Consider the following 19925-nt stretch of genomic DNA (forward strand, 5'->3'; position numbering starts at 1 on the left):
CCTCCTTCAGTAATTGTTTTATAGTCACCAGTTACTAATAATACATTTGAGTTGCTTTATTAGTATTATTATTATATATTTTTTTTTTGCATCTAGGCCTACAACATTTTACAAAATGGTTTCCCCTATAAAACGTGTTATGTCAATCTGCCTAGTAACTTAAAGTGATTATATTGAATAAAGTGGGTTTATTTCAATGGGGGGTGTCATATGTTTTTTATGGTTTCTTTGTCTTATGATCTCCAAACCACAGTTCACTCACATTTTACCTACTTTTTCAGTCATTTTCCTGCTCACTGCACGCCACACATCCTTCTGTTCTGCACGTCTGTCCATCTGCTTGCTTTGCAGTTTGTCTATTTTTAACAGCTGGAAAGGGGAAGTGCGAGCTTTCATAACCGCAGTGAGGGAGCTGCTAAAGGGAGACACATTAGGCTGAGTATATACATTCGCCTTCATCACCGCAGTCGTGAAAAAACCTCGGCTTATAATTCTAAAGCAATATTTCGTCCGAATTTCAATACTTGGTCGTCACGGTTGAATGACGCTGTCCAATCAGTCGCAGGATTCCCCGGAGCCCCGCCCCTTCGCGGTTTCTATTTATAATACTGCAACAGCCGCTTTTTGACAGCTACAGTAGGGCCAGATGCTGCATAAACAGCACCACCCTCTAAATACAGCTTCACATTAATTGGTGGAACTTCACTCTAACCCGACAGACGTCATTGTTCAGAGATAACCTGTATTTTGACTTTTATTTCCTTACTCCCGTCACGTCAACGTGCTGTTGTTGTTTTTTCTCATCATTGATACAAGCCTGATATAAAAACAATGACAGAAGGGAACAATATACCAGAAGGTGATACAGCGGGTAAAGATGAGGTGCCAGTCGGCGTGCCCGCGGAGGAGAAGCGGTCTGAGGAGGAGAAGAAGGAGAACGGGGAGAGCAGCTTGTCCGTTCCGGAGCAACCCGCGGCTCCGGGAGCGGAGGAGGTCGAGTTTGTACACCCAGAGGGCGGCTGGGGGTGGCTGGTCATGCTGGCTGCCATGTGGTGTAACGGCTCGGTGTTTGGGATCCAGAACGCCTTCGGGATCCTCTTCCTCTCCCTCCTCCGGGAGTTCGGCTCCGAGCACGACGAAGACCTCCGCTTCAAGACAGGTGAGGGAGGGATTGATGGCGAGGCGGGGCGGGGGGCACACTTAGGGTAATAACGCAGCTACAGACCTTAACTTCAGTTTACCTTAACTTCAGGGTCTGGTTTTACCTTAAATGGCCCTTAAGTCAGTATGTAACGGTTTATGTAGTTATTTCAAATTTAGTTATAGTTATGAGGAAGGTCGTTAAACGTGTTCAGAGAAAGCTAACTTCTCTTAAAGTGAATAAACGTTAAAATGGTGTGTTGCTCATGGAAACAACCGTTTGTGGCAGTTTAATTGAACCAGCCTACTAGCTATACTTTGATTTACGCATAGACAGTATATACGAAGGATTTACGTTATGTTAGCTAACGTCTGCTAGCAAGTAATACGATATGTCGTTTCCTGGCGGCAGACTGGAAAAATGACACTCAAACTAACTATGTTTACATAAAGCTGTAGGCATATAAGTGGTTTAACGTTAAATAGTCTGGTACTGGCACTAACGTTGTTGTGGTTGTAACGTTGTTGGTTTCTGTCCTGGGTGAAAGTTGTTAGCAGTTTGTAGTTGCAGTTTTCTGTGACTGTGTGGAAACACAAGAGACATGTGGCGCTTAAATGATGAATGAACTGGTTTGCTCCAGATGCTGCTCTTAAAAAAGTAAAGTCACCTTCTCATTGAGTATATCGGCGAATAAACCATTTAACAGACATCATGTCATTATGGTTCTTGAGGGGCAATCTAGTAAATGATATGTGGTGTACACAGGATGTTCAAAGGTTTTGTCGATCTACGTCTTTCTGATTTATAGAGACAGTTCACTCCCAATTCCTCTTGCAATTTGGCAGTCTAGATTTTGTGTGTGTGTGAGTTGCCCAGAGTTGATATTGATATTGGCCCTAGTCTGCCAGCAACGCTGACAGAAGTTGCTTATTCATCCCCTTGATCTATGGTGGCCTGTAGTTGACACATGTAATGAAGTCACATTTTTACAGAAATGTGTAATAAGAGGTAATGTTTCAATAACTACGATGATAATGCCATTGTGTCATTTCCTTTGACTTGTCTTGAGAGCAAAATGTGTTGGGATTTGACGGATCTTGAAATTCCTATAGGTGAGAACTTGAATTTGAAGACAAAGTAGCTGCTGCTGCTGCTGAAACCCCCTCAACTTCACACATACATCATAATTACTTTATGGATACATTGTGCTATGAAGCAGTAAGAATGTAACTCATGGCCCCTTTTTGTGAACTTCATTCACAGTCACAGTCAACATCTAACAAAAGATTCCATACTAACAAATGCAACTATTTTATTATTCAGTCCCTCCAGGATTTCGAGGCCTTTTTTTGAGATTGTTGCGGCCCAAAATCCCTGATTTCGCGGGAGCGTTTGTTGCTATGAAGTTGCGATATTTTTTTATTTTTTTTTTATAGTAAAAGAAACGTGTTTTGGGGAGAATAAAACTACTCTGGGCTGAGATTTCCTAGGAACCTTACCAAAAAGGCTCAGGATGCTGCAAATGTTGGTATTTAAGGTGGATTTAAGACAAAAAATAATAATTTATTGAATGATTCAAATCTGAACATATGTGTCGTTGGCTTGTTGATCTTTACATTGTTAGTTCATTTCCTAACCTGGCCTGGCCTGGGACACACATTCATACGGTTTGATAAAGTAACGTTACTTACTGGACTTTAACTTATCATTGCACTTACAATAACGAGAGTAGCTGTCCTCAACTTAGGTCATCGTGTCGTCTCATCTCCGGTTTTTCCTGCATCCACCGTGTGTGTTTGTGTGTGTGTGCTAGCGTCAGTCGCAGGGGGGAACTGAGCAGCAGCCCCGCCCGCTGCAGACAGCCGACAGGATTGAAACAGCAGCAGCTTTCAGCGATTTCAGAGTGAAAAAAACGTCACAGCGTACATTGATGTTAAAATGTATACAGGTTGGCAGGACGGTCTGAAATGTTTAGCACGGTCTTTCGCTGTACGTTTTGTTGGTAAATGTGAGATGTTGGAGTCAGTCACACACGTCTCGTCTTCATCAGAAACCAGGAAATTATCAAGCCGTGGCCGTTCTCACTCCCGCTTGGTCATTGGCTCTCAGAGTCACATACTGACGGCACGTGGGACTGCTGGGATTGGTTGAATTCGCGGGAAACGTCAAGTTGCGGTGATTGGTCAAAATTGCGAGTCGCACCAAATTCGCGGTGATTGGGTGAATTTGCGTGAATTGGTGCGAAATCCTGGAGGGACTGATTATTGCTGGGACGATGGGAATGTGAGGAGGAGGGGACGACAGTTGGACTCACTGGAGGCTCGTTTATGCAACTTCCACCAAGGGTTTCACTCGTTAGTATGACAGAACTCTTGAACGAGAGGATATTTATACTTTCTTATGCCTTGATAGAACTGCTTGAATCCTGTGAACCTAGAATGATCATAGTGATCATGAACAATTAAATACGAGAGAAACAAAAAGTTAAGTAAAAAAGTTGTAATAACAATATATATATAATCTAATAACTTATCAGGTAAGTTAGTCTGCAGAGTAGGGGTTTTACACTGTGCCTTTTGGAGTTGGTTCAAAGTCAGCTGGTTGTGTAATCATTTAGATTCCTCCAAACCTTTGAACCTGGTTCCTTTGGATTTGAATTTGACGGTGCTGGGTTTTTACTGCAGCTCTGTTTTGGGTTTTTAAGTAATTGGAATTAGTCAGAACTCTTGACAATTACAGATGTGCTTCATGATCAAGGCCCAGTTAGGTGGGAGTCCAACAGATTGGTTCCGAAACAAAAAAGAACGGCACATGTTCTTGCTTATTTCAACTTGAATTATTCATCTTACCGGACATTTTGCCGTCTCATCTTTAGGGTTGGGTACCGAAACCCGGTTCCACTATGGAACCGGTAGGAATCGGACCGGATTAGAACGCAAAGTTCGCAAAGTTCCTCATTTCGGTTCCACTTAATGTGCCGACTGAAATATTTTCCCTCTGTCGCTCCGAAACGGACGTAAAAATGTCACACTTTCTCTGTAGTCTACCGTTAGCTAGCTAGCGTAAATGTAGCCTACTTTTAAAATGCCATATTTTCCCTCTGGGCTCACCAAAACGGACGTAAAAGCATATTAACCATTCACTGCACGTGATCGCTAGTAAACATATTACATCTTTGATGTCATTTTTCTGTTTTTCAAGAATCTGTTTAGGAATCGGAATCGTTTTAAAAGTACCGGTTCGGCATCAGAATCGTTAAAATCCAAACGGTACCCAACCCTACTCATCTTGCTTTGCTGCCTCTGGTTCTGGGTTCCCTCTCCATGAGGTCTTCAGGGTGTGGATGGAGCTCTGCATCTTGAACATATATTAAAGTTCTGATAAATAAAAGACTATGCAACGCCAACACTCAGAACACGGTTGAAGGGGGTTTCATCAGCCATTATAAATGCCGATACCGTTAGTTTGGAAAATGCCTAATATCGGTCGATAATATCGGCTTCGGTGCTAGATGGGTGTGTGTAGCCAGTGCAACTTTCATGTAGGAGAGAGTTTATGCCCTGCAGACCTGCAATTAACGTTCACCTTTGTATTAACCATTACTACGACCTTTTTCTAACCCTATCTTTAGCCAAGGGTTTTAGTTGCTTAAAGCTTTAGTGTGTAACGTTTTGATATTAATGAACGTCCGTTACATTCAAGCCATTGCCAAATGAGTTGCTACAAAGTTAATTAAGACTATCAGCTCGTAGCAGCTTGTATCATGTGGAAGCGCCGCCAGTGTTGTTGTTGTAATACAACGGAATTCCTCACGGGGGCGACAGAAACTACGCCCTATAGCTTTAACCATAACCATACCTTAAAAGGTGAGTCCATTATTTATTTTTAATATATCATTCTATAGCTTTACAGTAGTGACCCTTCCATATTCTTGGAGAAGCAGACAAGAGTAACGTTACCTGCACGATAGCTAAGCAATGTACTGCTGTGGACGTAAGTACTGATCGGAGAGTCACACATTAACACAAACTGCAAATGTATGAATGTAAACGTTTACAAGAAAAGACCGCCGAGCACCTTTAAGTGTGAAAAGTGACTTAAAGAAGTTGAGAGAGCTGGACTTTTAATCTAGAGTAAGTGATTCTAGCCCCAGTGCTGTCATTATTATTAGGGCTGCACAGTATATCGTTTTTTTTTAAAATCTTTATCGCAATAGCAACTGGTGCAATTTACATATCGCGAAAGGCTGTGACATATCGCGGTAGACTCTCAGAGGTTTTTTGTGTTAGTTGAAAGAAAATATCAGTAGAAAACTGCACTTTAAAAAGAAACTGGTATTCTTTTTTGTACCTTTGTTTTAAATTCAACGAGCAGTTTGTTGTATTCAAGCAGCATCTGAAAGCAGCAGAAATGCAGTACTGAGCACATTATAATATCTGTTTATTTATCGCAAGTAATATCGTCATCGCGATATTCAACAACGTTATCGCATATTTTCCTCATATTGTGTAGCCCTAATTATTATTGTACATATAAAGTGATGTCATTCTCTTGATTCCCCACATGTTTAGTTAGCTTCACCTCCCATCCTGCCACAGTGTGGGAATGTGGTTTCTCACCTCTCACTGGCCACGTGTGAAGCCACCTTGTTAGCTTTGTAATAAGGAGTCCACAGCTCCGTGAATACCATGCTGTATGTTTTCCTTTCCTTTGTGCTCTTGCTCTGTAATCCGATGGGAGAGTTGCGTCATCTCCAGCTGTCATCCAGCTGTCATCCCGCAGCCACCCCCTCTCACGGCCCTGTCCTCAGTGCTTCATTTAGTCAGAAATGGTATTCATCAAGGCCGAATGCCAAGGCTTTCTAGTCAATGGGGTTGTAGCATTGCAGTTTCCCAGACCGTTGTACTTGCTGTGTCATGGGGTATGTTTCAGTTACTGCATACCTTTGGAACGTGCCGTGCTTTGTTTTCCTTTAGACATGCCAGCAGAAGATAAAAAGCTCTTCTTGTGTAGAACAACATTGCCTCCTCAGTATGAACCTTGGCTTTTGTTGGGACACCAGGATTTCCGCAGTTGTCTGTGTGTATTGTAGCCGCTGAAATAGATAGAGATAGATACTTTACTGATCCCCAAGGGGAAATTCAAGGTCCCAGTAGCTTAAAGACATCACACACAACATACACGTACATCATCAACAGGATGATAAAATGACAAATCCACATGAATAATATGGACAATAAAAGAAAAGATACTAAATAAAAAAAATCCACATGAATGTACTATGGGATGTATAAGCATGACACGCTTGCAGTGACAGGGCAGGGACTGACCCTGTGATTCAGTATGCACGGTAAGGTGCTCTATGAGAGTGTGTGTCATCGTGGTAGTGCAAATAAGTACAATGGTGCAAGGATAAAGTCTAGAGACCAGCATTAAATATATATAATATATAATACCCAATAATATGATCCAGAACTACACCAAGACCCCTAGTTTAGATCTGCAGCTTCAATGTTGATGCCTGACACTGAAGATGTAAGAAAACATTTCAAGGGTTAGACAAAAAAGTCCAGGGTGCTCAGGGTGTTCAATCAAATGCTTGAAGGTGCTCTTTGGGGTCGGGAATTCAATTGAATGTAGAGAAAGAGAAAAATCCAAGGCACCCTTCTTCAAAATGACTTAAAAAGCCTTTATTTTACTGGCTATTTCATGATAGAAAATGTAAAAGACATTGCTTCTCCCAATGTCTTTTCCATTTTCTATCATGAAATGTCAAGGGTTAGCTTCAAATTGAGTCTGTGTTGCTTTTCTGATGACAATAACAGCGCATTTCCTGCCAAGACCTGTTTTTCCTACACTGGTCCGCCTCCTGACGTGAGCGCGCATTCATTCGTGTGCTTTCCCCGAAACCTTGTTTGTTCCCGGAGAGAACATGAAGTGCTGCTTGAACCGAGATGTCCACGCTCTCCAGCAGGTCTTCCTGTCGTGAGAGGAGGGGTGATGGGCGTTAATCAGCTTCTCGAGTGGTTTTGAAGTTGGAACACCGGTGTAGAGGAAGTGCAGAGAGGATAGCAGGAGGCGGCAGGAGGGACATGTCAACTGGACAGGCAGGATGAGAGGCCAGAAAGACTTGATAAACATCATGAATCATTCAATGGGATCCCTTTCCTTATGGTATTTTTGTCTCAGTGTGATCAGGAGAGAAAGGAGGAGAGGTTATGTGACAGAACTGAATAAGACAATAGTGATCTCTAGGGGTGGGGGGGGGGGAATCAAAAATCGTATGTATTGTGTGTTTTTTTGCGACGATTTTTGAATTGATTCTTTTCCCTAGAATCGTTATTTTTCTTCTATTTTAAACCAATGATTGAACTGTTTATATGGTACCACGGACAGCGACTACATTATAGATTTTTCCAGCAAAACAGAGAAAGCAGAAAATGCAGAAAGTCCATCTTATGGTCTTCTTTACAAAGTCAATAAATGTCAGACTGACATGTGATGTGCATTCTTCTTAGAAAACTATCCGTTTTTTAGAAATGTCTCATGATATATTGTCTCTAGAAGTGGATTATTCACCTTTTTGTTTTTGTTAAAGACGGAAAAGAACATACTCAATATTATCGGTCTGGCCATCATTAAACCAGTTTGGACCCAGCTTCTTATGTCCTTATCTATTCTGGATGACTTTTCGACTGTCTTGAAACTATTTGACCTTGTTTACGTCTGCCTGCCTTTCTCTAGCTCAGTGTTGAGAGGATGCATTTCCCTTTGATCACTGAGTGAGACCTTTTGTTAAGAGCCCAGGTTGGCTCTGACAGAGTTTTACACCTTTACTAATAAAAAGCAGATGGTATTGAGTCTGTGCAACTCTAGACAGACTTGTGAGTTGAATGTCTTCACGGCTTTTGTTTAGCCATTTGTTTCCTGTAAAAAAAAAAAAAAAAAAACTGGCCAGAAACTCATTCTGGTCACAGAGGATTCTACAGCTTCTTGGGAACTTTGGTCTCCACTGCACACTGAATAAAACTTATCTGAACCAGCCACAGAATTGGACCTTAAAGAACCTATTCTTCCAGTTGATTGACAGGTTAAACTTAGTCAACAACAGTCAGTGTTTCCTCCAGAAAGGTTGTTTAGCCCTGTCTTTTTTCAACGAGGGCCCGGCTGAGGCCAGTCCCACACTGATGGCAGCATGTAGGGCCCAATAATATTTGTAATAGAATAATAGACGGAATTGCTAGATTGAGAATTTATAAAAGCTATAAGACCGACTCCATAGGGCCCTACATTGAGTCGGTGCTAAAAGCTAACTGGAGATTTGAAAAATATGACTACATCTAAGTTTTCATATCACATGTCAACAACAAAGTAACTTGAAACATCATTTTAATCCTACACTTTTCAGACAGACAGCACTCACACACACTGTTTCGAAAGAGGAACTTCCCACCGTATCCTGTCTTAGACATGAACTCGCCTATCTGCATTCTGCACATTCAGTTTATCTTAAGACACCCTCCACATTTACACGGCAGACCTCGGCCAGTCCCCTCCATCTCTTACTGCACATATGTCTCTGTGGGGTCAGTATGCAGGCACTGCTGTTAATGAAGACCAACTGAAGGTTAATGGATACAGCTTTTACTTTAGCAGACATTTGAACATGTTTCTCATCACACAGTGCAGTGATTCTCAACTGGTGTGGGTCGCGGACCCGTTCTGGGTGGGTCGCGGACAGCTTGTCAATACATCTGATTTTGGACTTGTCTTTTATTTTGAAAATGATATTTTGACGGACATGCGTCAGAATATACATGAAATACTAGGATACAATATACATGAAATAATAGGATACAATATACAGTGGGGAGAACAAGTATTTGATACACTCGATTTTGCAGGTTTTCCTACTTACAAAGCATGTAGAAGTCTGTAATTTTTATCATAGGTACTCTTCAACTGTGAGTGACGGAATCTAAAACAAAAATCCAGAAAATCAGAAACCTTTGTTTGCAATTACAGAGATCATACGTTTCCTGTAGTTCTTGACCAGGTTTGCACACACTGCAGCAGGGATTTTGGCCCACTCCTCCATACAGACCTTCTCCAGATCCTTCAGTTTTCGGGGCTGTCGCTGGGCAATACGGACTTTCAGCTCCCTCCTAAGATTTCTATTGGGTTCAGGTCTGGAGACTGGCTAGGCCACTCCAGGACCTTGAGATGCTTCTTACGGAGCCACTTCTTAGTTGCCCTGGCTGTGTGTTTCGGGTTCTTACTGGTTGATAGGTGATCAAATACTTATGTCATGCAATAAAATGCAAATTAATTATTTAAAAATCATACAATGTGATTTTCTGGATTTTTGTTTTAGATTCCGTCTCTCACAGTTGAAGTGTACCTATGATAAAAATTACAGACCTCTACATGCTTTGTAAGTAGGAAAACCTGCAAAATCGGCAGTGTGTATCAAATACTTGTTCTCCCCACTGTACATACATACAATATACATGAAATAATAATAGGATAGAATACATGAACAAATATTTAAAATATATACAAGTTGGGAATACAAAATGTACAACTGCTTAACTTGTAATGATAAAGATGTAGATAAACCTATTGTGCAAGTTGCACTTAGTGCAGATGTGGTTTCTAAGAGTCTTATCTAGCACCCAGTGATGCCCATATCTGTGTGTGAAACGTTTGAAAAGCTAGAGCAGATAATAAATAAATGACACTCAAAAAACTTCAAGGCAAAACTTAGAGCTAAAGAAGTTCACCTACAATCCTTAGATCTGAGAAGTCTTTTAGTTGCATTTATTTGGTTTAGGTGCTGCCCAAATCGGCTCGGGTGCTGCACCTCAACCTTATAATGGCAGGGAAAACAGACATGGAACAGTGTGTGATTCAGTGGGATGTAATATCCTAGTAGATAATGATACAATTTGTGTTATGTTGTCATGTTATGATGATTGAGTTTCTTTGGGGACAATTCCATCAGGTTTAAAGGTCGGCTTTATTTGCAGTTTGAATGGCTGTGATTTATTGTAATATGTTGTTCTTCATGGAGACTGCATGCTCGCTGTAGAAACCAACGCTCCTTTATGTGTGTCTGAGCTCCCTGCGTCGTGAGTACCAACAAAGGATATACCAAGGGACATGTTGCAACACGCTTCTTCCTCAGACTCAAACTCACGTGCCGTTGAATCAGAATATGCTAAGAAACTGCCTCCGCACAGGGTTCAAAATTAGCACCATTTACCAGCCAAATGCTGGTCAAATGTGCTGGTAGGTTTTTGCTTCACTCACCAGCCAAAAAAGTGGCTGGTGAAATTTGAACAATCTCTAGCCATTTGGCTGGTGGGATAAAACAGTTCATTTTGGAACCTGCTCACATGAAAACATGTGACCATTATAAGACTAAGGTGCAGCACCCAAGCTGTTTTGGGAAACACCTAAACCGAATCAATGTGAGCATCAAAACTAATTTAATGATTTTTCTCAAATCTAATGATTGTAGTTGGTCCCTCAGAGGACTTCTTTAGCAAGTTTTGCCTTTAAAGGTGCAGTAGGTAAGACTTCTAAAACTAACTTTCTGTCATATTTGCTGAAACGGACCCTATTCATTTTTAAACACATTGCACACTGGCAGAGAGTGGGATTTCTAAAGTGCACTTTTTACCCTTGTGATGTCTTCCCGTCAAACATGACGGGAAGACATTTTTTTGTCTTTTGTATGTGTTTTTGACGCTTTTTTCGACGTCCAATATTTCTGATATAAAAAAACTTTCAAATTTGACTTGAGGACAACATGAGGGTTAAATTCAAAAACATAATATTTTCATAGAAACATCGCTAAACTCAGGCGTGTTGTATCCTATGCTGAGTTAGAAATGCCTTGTTTCCTCTTGTTTGGATTACAGTCATTCTCTTTTTACTTGCCTCACTAAATCATCTGTAGATTGTTTACAATTGGTTCAGAATGCTGCTGCTAGGTTGCTGACAAGGTCAGGGAGGTCCTGTCACATAACCCCTATCCTGGCCTCTTTGCACTGGCTGCCTGTTAAATTCAGGATCCAGTTCAAGATTGTTGTCATTACCTACAGAGCCATCACTGATGGTCCACTGATCAGGACTTACTGGCTGTTCCCTGCACTAAGCTGAGAACTAGAGGGGACAGAGCTTTCCAAATAGTCACTCCTAGACTGGAACATGTTGCCTCTTGTTTTAGGAATGATGTCTCTTTCTCATGGGCGGGCCAAATTCTCTGGGCGGGCAAACCAGAGAAAGGGGAGGTAACCTTTCCCCTTATGACGTCATAAAGGGAAGATTCCAGATCGGCCCATCTATCTGAGCTTTCATTTTCTCAAAGGCAGAGCAGGATACCCAGGGCTCGGTTTACACCTATCACCATTTCTAGCCACTGGGGGACCATAGGCAGGCTGGGAGAACTCATATTAATGTTAAAAAACCTCATAAAGTGACATTTTCATGCCACTTGGGCGGAGTGATTTGCTAGCAGCACCTGAGAAGCGCTGTGGTGAGGAGCGGTGCTTCGCCTTCTGAGAATATAGTTCCCAGTTTATATACGGTTAGAAGATGGCTGTGTCTCATGTGACCTTGTTATTTGTACACGCTGTGACTATACAAATCACAACATGTAAATAGGAACATGTTGGCGTTATTTTGTCACTTCTTGGGAGCAGTAGGCTAGATGGAGCCAGTTACCTCCAGGATCTGTGCTAAGCTAGGCTAGCGGTGGGTGTGTCAGAGTTACAACACGCACGGAGATGAGAAGGGTATGGACTTATCTAACTCTGGGGGAGACGGGGAATAAGACAAAGTCCCAAAAAGTCGGCGTGTTCCTTTAAAGGACTCCTGCTGGAAACAGAATGAAAACCGTTTGCTGCTTGTTCAGCTTGCTTGTCTGGGAAATTTTAATTTGAATATGAACCTGGTAGGGCTGCAGGATGTGAGGAAAATATGCAATAACGTTGTTGAATATCGCGGTAAAGATATTACTTGCGATAAATAAACAGATATTAAAGTGTACTCAGTTCTGCATTTCTGCTGCTTTCAGTCTTCTGCTAAAATACAACAAATTGCTCATTGAATTTGAAAACAAATAAGCAGTTTGATGCCTTTTAAGGCCCAGACACACAGAGCCGACGGCCAACCGTCGGCAGAAAAGCCAGTGTGACTGATCAGTCTCCCCGAGTTGGTCAAAAAAGTCCCTCGGAACACACCAAAGAGACCAGACATAATACGTCTCCATAACAGCAGGCGGCGCTAATCTGTATTGTCGGCCAAAAATGAAAACCGGCAGCTGATTGGACGAACGCGTCACGTGGGTCTGGTTTCTCTGGAAATTCAAAGCCAGACTGTCATGGCGGCTTGTTCAGAATACGATCTCATATTTTACTAAAATAGTTCACCGAAACGTGTTTCTGAAAACATTTTCAGAGAGAAATAGGCCGTGTTGCTGAATCTGTCTTCATTTCAGATCGACAAAGGTCAGTTTAAAAGATTTTCGTCAGATTTTGAGAGACTCTAGTCACGCTCATCCTGCTCCCCGTTTCCGGGTTAGCTCTCCACCAATCAGATGGGTCATTTGAGTCCGACTGCCGGCAGTGCCCGCCACGCCGATTATACATGTCAAATCGGCCAAAATGAAGGCCGACGGCCCCTCAGACGGACGACGGCACGGAACAGACTCGAGTCACTGACCTCGCCAGACTGTCCGATGGCCGATTATCGGCTCTGTGTGTAGTAGGCTTATCTCAACCAACGTGGCGCCTAACTGCACTATGTCTCATTTCAGGTAACACAGGTTGCTTGATAGATGCTGTGCAGACTGCTACATTTATTGTTTTAATCATTTAGCTTAATTAGTGCCTGTGGTTTGTATGGTTTAATCCTAGTTTCCAGTTCTGATAAGGCAGTAAATAACTTCACAGCCCCACAGAGCGCCCTGTTATTCATTAACTCGGTCGCTGGTTGAGGCTGCAGAAGGGTTCTTTATGATTAACCATGAGGAGATTTAAACGTTAAAAACATTGCTGACCTGTGCTGTTTTTGTCTCAGCGGGATCTCCACAGTGTTAGCTGCACTTTTCCCTGAAGTGGCAGAACTTTGGTATCTGTGGTCACATCGCTCAAACCAAAGACAACATCCAAACCTGTTCTGTCACATTATCAACACTAAATGATTGTCACAATAAAAGCTTGCTTACGGTTTGAGGAGACAAAATGTCAATGGCATTTCATTTCTATGGTCTTGTGGCATGAAGACATTTGAAAGGACCAGGTGGGACATATTCTGTTTTAGACGAGTTTATCATGACAGGCTGACTGACGTCCTCAGCTCTCACATGGAAGCTGTTGTCTTTTTCCAGTGCCAAAGAGAGACTCAATCAACCAATCACAGTGTGTAATGCTGGGGTGGGCAAGTCCAGTCCATAGACTGGCCTGAACTGTCAGGTCAGTGGCCTTCACATCTGTGTTCCAGGCTCTGGTTCCCTCACTGTGGGAATGCCAGATGGGGTTATTCCTGGGTCTGGTGCCATAAAAGCCACTCGCCTGTTGTCCAGTGTTAGAGCAGTCAAAGTAGGGCTGCACCTAACGATTTTATTTTCATTGTCCATTAATCTGTCGATTATTTTCTCGATTAATCCATTGTTCCGTCTATAAAATGTCAGCAAATGGTGAAAAATGTCGATCGGTGTTTTCCAACATGACGTCCTCAAATGTCTTGTTTTGTCCACAACTCAAAGATATTCAGTTTCCTGTCAGAGAGGAAAGAAGAAACTAGAAAATACTCACATTTAAGAAGCTGGAATTTAGAGAATTTCTTAACATTTGCGCTTTTTTTCCAATGCTTTTGATGCTTTTTAAAAATGTTTTTGTCACTTTTCTCAACCCTTTTTTTTAATTCGTGGTCAATACACCTAATTTAAATGACATTAAACCTAATTTTTGAATAAAAAAAAAAAGAAAATATTATGAATTATTTTGACTAATAGTTCAGATCAGAGGATGTTGAGTGGATCACAGACTGGTTTATGTCTAAGTTTAGTCAGGATGCCGTTTTAAAACCATTTCAACAATTTCTTTTTCAAATGCTTTAAAATTGAATAAAAAACACAAATTCACTGGACGTAACCATTTTTTTTGCCTGCGAAGTGTATGGGTTCCATAAAACATACATCTTATCTTGGGGCACTTCGCTTGGAAAAAAAACAAACACAAGGGTTAAGTAACCTGAACTCATGAGGTTGACTGACGTTCCTGTCAATAACAAAAAGTCATCCGACCATATTTTGGCTGAATATTATTCTCACCCGGTGTGAAAGGAAAACCTGACACATGAAGCCGATGTTTTGACCCTGCATGTGAAACTGACACGCTGACTGTAAGGTTCAGTTGAAAATATTGTTTTAGTATCACTGTCTGTCTGTGAAGGCCTGTCGTGCTGAGTGTGAGGTAGCCCGGGTATGTGTTTCACAATCACTTACACACACAGCAACAGAGTTTGACCAGCCTATGCCAACATTAGATGAAATGTAGTTTAAGAACTATGACCCTGACCCAGGTAGGCTTGTGCAACGCAGACTGGATGTTAACTCTTCTACATATCAAAGGTGCTGTAAGTAGGCCAATACTTTTTAGGCACCGACCGAATTGCCTCTAAAGGAGCATCGAAAAATGTCTCGCCAGACTGTCATGGCGGCTTGTTCAGAATACGATCTCATATTTTACTAAAATAGTTCACCGAAACGTGTTTCTGAAAACATTTTCAGAGAGAAATAGGCCGTGCAGTTGCTGAATCTGTCTTCATTTCAGATCGACAAAGGTCAGTTTAAGAGATTTTCGCTTGTCATTTCCGGGTTAGCTCTCCACCAATCAGATTGGTCATTGAGTTTGACTGCCGGCAGTGCCCGCCCCGCCGATTATACATGTCCAATCAGCCAAAATGAAGGCCGACAGCCCCTGGGACGGACTACGGCACGGAACACACCGAACAGACTCGAGTCACTGACCTCGCCAGACTGTCCAACGGCCGATTATCGGCTTAACACTACACGTCGTAGAGGCAGGCAGGAAAAACTCTACGTTACGCAACTGAGACTAAAATTGTATGTGTAATGTTGGAATTTCTTTTTGTTTTTATAAAATTGGAACCTGTATCAAAGTCACGGTATCGGTACCGGTATCGAACATTTTTGACCGATACCCTGCCCTAAACATCACTCACTATACCTTTTAACAAGAGAGAATGTTTCCCATAGACTGTATAACATATCGATGTAGTCTCCGTGATGTCACCCATAGGTTTCTGAAGAGCAAAAATGAAGCTCAAAGTGGGTGGCTCTTGGTGGCTCAGGCAGTTGCCATCTTGGCAGTGCCTGAAGTCGCCTAACTGCCGGCTAATGCAAAAATGAGCATAGAGGTGGAGCATGGGTGGAGCTGAGGCGGGCCGAATGAAGCCTACAGTCTCCTGGGACAGCAGCCACCTGTCACTCGAAGCAGCACGCCCTTAATTATGCAAAACTTTAACCCTGAATATAATATAAATGGGTGAGTTATAAATAAATTCACCCCTGTACAGTTGAAGTCATAAGGGGGGAAATTAGCTATAGGGACCAAAAATGTTTTTTTTGTACCAGACTGTAAACATGTTTAATTCTGCTGTAAAGTTGGGCATTTTAACATGGGGGTCTATAGGGATTGATTACCTTTCCGAGCCAGCCTCAGTTGGCCACTCGATGAACTGCAGTTTTTGGCACGGGAGATGGCCGCTTAACATTCCCCCATGGTGCTGCTGGTGCTACACTCTTTTCCTGTCACCAAGGATTATAAATCACATTTTGTGATAATGCAACAGCCCCATACAGTCCCCAGCCGGACTTGTAGCTGTGAGGCAGAAACCATTGAAGCTTGATCACATGATCTGTGTGGGAGGCCTTCCTTTCTATTTTTGCCGTCTAGTTTTTCTCACTTTGGATTTCTACTGCCTCGTCCAGCTCAATGAAAAGTGCCATTGTCAGCTCAGCTGATCTAAAGAACCTGTTTATATGGAGGTGTTCAGTAATTAGACCCTCCCACTGTATACTGTTGCCACTGCAATAGCTAACAGCTAGCCTGGCTTTGTCTGAAGGTAACGGACTTGCCTGCTAGCACCTCTGGAGCTCACCAATTAACACTTTGCTTCTCGTTTGTTTAATCTGTACAAAAACTAAAAGTGTAAAAACAATGATTTTCCGTTTACTGGAGGTGTCCACCAGTTGCCTGCCACCACTCCCAGCCAAGAAATTGTGGATGTAAATGTAGCCCCATATATCATTTTTGTTCATCAATTGACAGCAAAAAAAACATGAATAGTTAAGTCCTGCATCAAAACAACATAGCTGATTGGCCACTGTGGCAAAAGTGGCAACTACAGAATAATGGTAGATGTCAACATGTAGTGTAACAATAGCACAATAGGGGTAGTCATAAAGTCAGTGAACAGACTCAGTAATGACAGTTACACAACAATATAAAATATAAAGTTTAGTATAGCAAACAACTCTGAGTGCATTGGATTGATCAGGAGTGTGTTTTACTGTTATAGCTTTTTTCTAGAAGGAGGAATGTTTTATTTCTTATTTCAAAAGCTAAGTAGTCGGGCTTTGAGTTTTCATTTCAAGTTTTTGAAATTGAGATGGAACTTAAAGTAGCATCACTTTCCCAGCAGAATCCCACCCAGGGATCATCCCACCCTGTTTTCAAAGTAGATGTTCATGTATGTCTCTTATTAAAGTATGGTCATGGAATTACATTTATGTATATCCTAAATATTTTAAAAGACTGGAGTCAGGAGCTCTAACAGCTGGCCTGCATGGCCAACCTAAGTTTAAAAAAAAGCATTTGCAGGTTAATATATGACAGGGTCGTTTGATCCTGGGTGGATTTAAGCTTGGGCTTTAGGTGAAGGTTGTCAAGAGATAAAGCCAATAGCAGGTAAACATGTTGAAGCAGAGCAGCACTTCAGTGGCAGCAAAGGACCAATTGTTTGGCCTTCTGCACATGACATATATCATCAGGCCACAGCCTGAGGGGCTGGACAACACATGAGCAAATGGTTGGGGAGGCCTCAAACTCAGGAAACAACCAGGGAGGAAGTAAAGGTGTGTATCTTTTGCGGATACTGATTCAGTATGTATTGTTACCCTCTTCTGCATCCTAGGATGTAGCACTTGACAAAACAAGATATTGTCCTGGAGGCAGAGATGTGGACTCGAGTTTGAGACCCGGACTTAAGTCACACACACAATAGCGCTCCGGATGAGGGTCTGGCTAGTCCACACAACATTCCTGGATAGAAGAAAAACGTGCTCTGGTTAATTGGCATTTCTTTAAACCAATCACGGGGCGGCGTAAAGAGCCGGACACAATTGCAATGCCTCTGCAAAATAGCCTCGGCATGAACTTGTTTTGGTGGAACATGTGTACGTTCAAAAGTAGTTTTAGTCGACAAAACTCAGATTGGACAGATAGTCTAGCTAGCTGTCTGGATTTACCCTGCAGAGATCTGAGGAGCAGTTAACCATAGTCCTCACAAATCCACCAGAGGTTAGAACGCCAACACAAAGAAAGAGGAAGGGGACGGACATCCGGCCTAAAATGAGGGACATCTGGCGGAATCTCCTGTGGCACCTGAACAATCCCGAAATGAAACATCGTTGATATAGACTGCACACAGAATGACTTTGGACCTGACTTGAGACTCGTCCTCAAAAGATTTGGACTCATCTTTTATTTCTAGGAAACGTCTGATGAGGTGAATGTTATTCCCCTCTCTGCGTAACCTATAACCTACCTGCGTTATACACGGAACGTATCTGCTGCACACGGCCTCACGTGACAGAGGACAACAAACATGTCGACCGCACCGGCAGCTGCTGTGCCATTCATCATAAGCTTTGCTTTGGCTTTTAAAAAGTTCACACAAGGCCTGCAAAATAGGAGGCAAGATCTGTCATTATCATTCAGCAAAAGACAAGCAAGTCCTTTCTTCTGTAGTACCTCAATATTTGGTCAGTAATTGTTTTGGTTCTAGCTCAAAGACATGAGACTTGACCTGGACTCTAGCTCAGAGACTTGTGAGCCTCTCTGCCTGGAGGTAATTAAGTTAGTAAAAGACAGCTCAGAGCTCATCGTTCATCATAGCCAGCATGTGAAACCTCACTGATAAGATAACAAGATTCTGAGCAATATGATCAGTCCGATCCTTTTTTTTTTTATGTCCACAGAGTTTCACAGAGGATCTGTTAACTACAGTGAGCCATAGACTACAACATTACTATTATTATTTCTCTGTATAACGTTCCCATGGCAACAGGGGAAAATGGCTGCTCTTGTGTGAAGTAAACGCAACATTTTTCAACTTTTTGCTAAGATGTATGTGACTTTTTTGCAACGAAAATGCGGGGATTATGAAATCATGCAAGCCCCGCACATTTTGCGCGGAAATCAGCAATTTATGTGGCGAAAGTGCGGCCCCCGCATAAATATGCAGACTTTGGCTGATTATGCATTGAATTATGCGATCGCATAATCACGTTTTTTGGAGGGACTGATTATATATCCAGTTTAATTATAGATAAACGCGTTTATTTTTTGTACTAGTACTAGTGTCCGTGTGCTGTTTACCTTAGTTACAATGTATTTAGGTAGATGTAATAAAGGCATTATAAAAAGTTAAAAATGGATACTTTGTAGTGTTTTTAAAGCTGCTCTAATTGATATTTTCTTATAGTAACAAAGGATTAAATAATGTATAATATGACGATGCCACTCATAGTGAAGAACCCACGGAGAGGTGGTATAGCACACTAAAGGCCCTTTCACACATACACTGCAAACCTGAAATGGTCTCGACATTACCCTGCGGAGCTGTATGTGAGAATGCAGATGTCCAAATCAATTGGACTGGACACAGTCTCGCATTCTCCACAGCGCTGTGTCAATGCTGGAGGGTGGTCTGGCTACACCGCCTATCTTTTCTGGGATAGAGGGAAAAACGTTCTGGCTTGTTTGTATTTCTTTACACTAGTCACAACTGTCCTGGGTGGTGTTAAGGATTAAGTATCCCCACTGATGATGGTCCGTCTGCGTCTGCAGGACCTGCAGCTCACCACCAGTGTTTCAGTTTGACTGTTAAAACGTGTTTAGATAATTAAAAGGTATTTATTTAGAAGCGGGCTAACGCTAGGTTGCTATTCCACTAAGCTTCAATGGGAGCGGGCCTATGTTCCCACAGCCCTATGTTCCCACATTTCTAAGAATTATTTATTATGTTTATGTTCCCACATTTACTTTTTCATAAATTTGTATCAGATTTTATCCCCATTTCTCCCAATCTGGTAGCCAATTACACCCAACCTATTGGGACTACAGATGGAATGTAACCCTGACCCTAAAATCTTAGAAATGAGGGAACATTGGGCTGTGGGACCATAGGGCTGTGGGACCATTGGGCTGTGGGACCATTGGGCTGTGGGAACATAGGGCTGTGGGACCATAGGGCTGTGGGACTATTGGGCTGTGGGAACATAGGGCTGTGGGACCATAGGGCTGTGGGACCATTGGGCTGTGGGACCATTGGGCTGTGGGAACATAGGGCTGTGGGACCATAGGGCTGTGGGACTATTGGGCTGTGGGAACATAGGGCTGACCCGCTTCAATGCTACATAAATAAGCCGGACAGAGTAGTCCCTCATCTGTCGATCCCGTTCTGT

At 42.2% G+C, this 19925-nt stretch overlaps 1 protein-coding gene across 1 annotated transcript in view; it reads left to right on the forward strand.

The window, feature by feature from the left end:
- Positions 1-475: 475 nt before the first annotated feature.
- The window catches only part of slc16a10 (solute carrier family 16 member 10), a 59999-nt gene continuing 40549 nt past the window's right edge, over positions 476-19925 (forward strand). Inside the window, exon 1 of the mRNA XM_078275294.1 lies at positions 476-1159. Within this exon, the coding sequence (XP_078131420.1) occupies positions 832-1159 (328 nt within the window). The 5' untranslated portion in view covers positions 476-831. The remainder of the gene's footprint in view (positions 1160-19925) is intronic.

Source organism: Sander vitreus, chromosome 18, assembly GCF_031162955.1.
Source record: "Sander vitreus isolate 19-12246 chromosome 18, sanVit1, whole genome shotgun sequence".
In the NCBI taxonomy this organism is placed as follows: Eukaryota; Metazoa; Chordata; class Actinopteri; order Perciformes; family Percidae; genus Sander; species Sander vitreus.